This window comes from Austrofundulus limnaeus, unplaced genomic scaffold, assembly GCF_001266775.1.
Source record: "Austrofundulus limnaeus strain Quisiro unplaced genomic scaffold, Austrofundulus_limnaeus-1.0 Scaffold470, whole genome shotgun sequence".
Taxonomy (NCBI): domain Eukaryota; kingdom Metazoa; phylum Chordata; class Actinopteri; order Cyprinodontiformes; family Rivulidae; genus Austrofundulus; species Austrofundulus limnaeus.
This window is the reverse complement of record NW_013952872.1, coordinates 433,466-434,965: the sequence shown is the minus strand read 5'-3', so window position 1 is coordinate 434,965 and position 1,500 is coordinate 433,466. Positions and strand designations below refer to the sequence as shown.

Below are 1,500 nucleotides of genomic sequence, written 5' to 3'. Positions count from 1 at the left end.
CAGTTTTGAACTTTTAAAAAAAAATTTTTTTGTTTCGAATTCTTTTAATTTGTGAACAGTTTTTTTAGGCTCTAATTTAGCTCCACAGACAAGCAATGCTAATAACATTTTCTTCTTTATCTCCTCCAGGCGCTCACTGAATGAAATGCAGCGAAGACATGGGACGACTGGAGGGAGTCCACACGGACCCGGAGCATCTCTGGTTGGACGAGGTACTCGTTTTTCCTGCCTCGCATTAGCTCTGCAGGCTTACTGATTATTAGCTTTAAACAAAGGATTTAAGAAACAAAAATTTGTAAGAATGTATAAAGACTATAAAGTCTGAGAAGCCCTGGCTACTTTTCATGCTGCTCAACATGTATAAATACATCAGCTTTAACTGGACAGTGTGGTCTTCAACATAAAGGGTTAACTAGAACATCAGTCAGCAGCTTCGTCTTGTGATCCTGCAGGTGCCGACTGGCAGCATCAGGGGAACATTCCTGAACACGCCTGCCCCAAGTGCAATGAGATCCTGCCAGACCTGGACTCCCTGCAGATCCACATCATGGACTGCATCAACTAACTGCAGCTTCAGYGGCTGCTTTAGCACCTTTTTATCTGAGTCTTCCTCCTCTTTCTCTGTCTGAACCCCCGAGATGCCACCCTTCTTGCTTTTGGAACAGTTTACCTTTCAGAGCTGTGGAAACATCAGGAGTTTGGCTATGCATGTTAATAACAGAGTGWTGGCTCGAATTATCTGTACACAAATTTAATTCAGTTGAAAGTAAATAAATATAAACAGATGTTATTTTCTGGGCAAACAGAAATGTTTGCTCTCTGCTCATTCTGCACAATAATTAACCAACCAAAGCTGAACTTGTACAAATTAAAAGCATTATTTTAAGTATTTACTTGTGAAGGTTTTTCAGATGTCTTCCTTTTCTGTATAAAATTTAATTCTTTTCGTATATTTTCTCAGTAAGGAACRAGGAGCCTGAATCTTGTAGGGACTTTAATATGAAGGTCTATATATATTTTTTTGATTTTGCAGCTAATACTTGTTATTAGAACCTAATATATTTACCTATAGTAGTAGTTATGCAGGGAGCTCTCTGCCAAGTCTGTACACTGTGGAGTACAAAAGTTTGTAACTCTCTTAAGAAAATAAAATCTTTACTCCTGTGATGTAATAAARTCTTGAAGCATTAAAATAAATTTAATGTGACCAGTGAAGTGGCTTTTTTATTCGTCTGACTGTAGCTTTTGAAACATTAAAAAAGTTCTTTCACGGTCAGCTTCTTGTGTGTGTATTTTATCCTGGATCTTGCCTGTCAGGCACAGTTACATTTGTAATTAACCCAATCATTACAACAGCACTTGACCTTTTTACAGAAAGTAAWGCACATGCTCAGTACRCATTTTGCAGTGCATTGTGGTCTAGATCAGTGGTTCCCAAACTTTATCTTCTGACCCACAAAATATTCATGGCAAAAACTTGTGACCCCAAATATTACTGGT

At 38.0% G+C, this 1,500-nt stretch overlaps 1 protein-coding gene across 1 annotated transcript in view; it reads left to right on the top strand.

Annotated features, from left to right (window-relative positions):
* optn (optineurin) overlaps positions 1–1,276 on the top strand; it is a gene marked incomplete at its 5' end in the record, with an annotated part of 6,189 nt that extends 4,913 nt beyond the window's left edge. The window contains 2 exon segments of the mRNA XM_014025352.1: positions 130–212; positions 453–1,276. Coding sequence (XP_013880806.1) covers positions 130–212; positions 453–565 — 196 coding nt within the window.
* Positions 1,277–1,500: the final 224 nt, after the last annotated feature.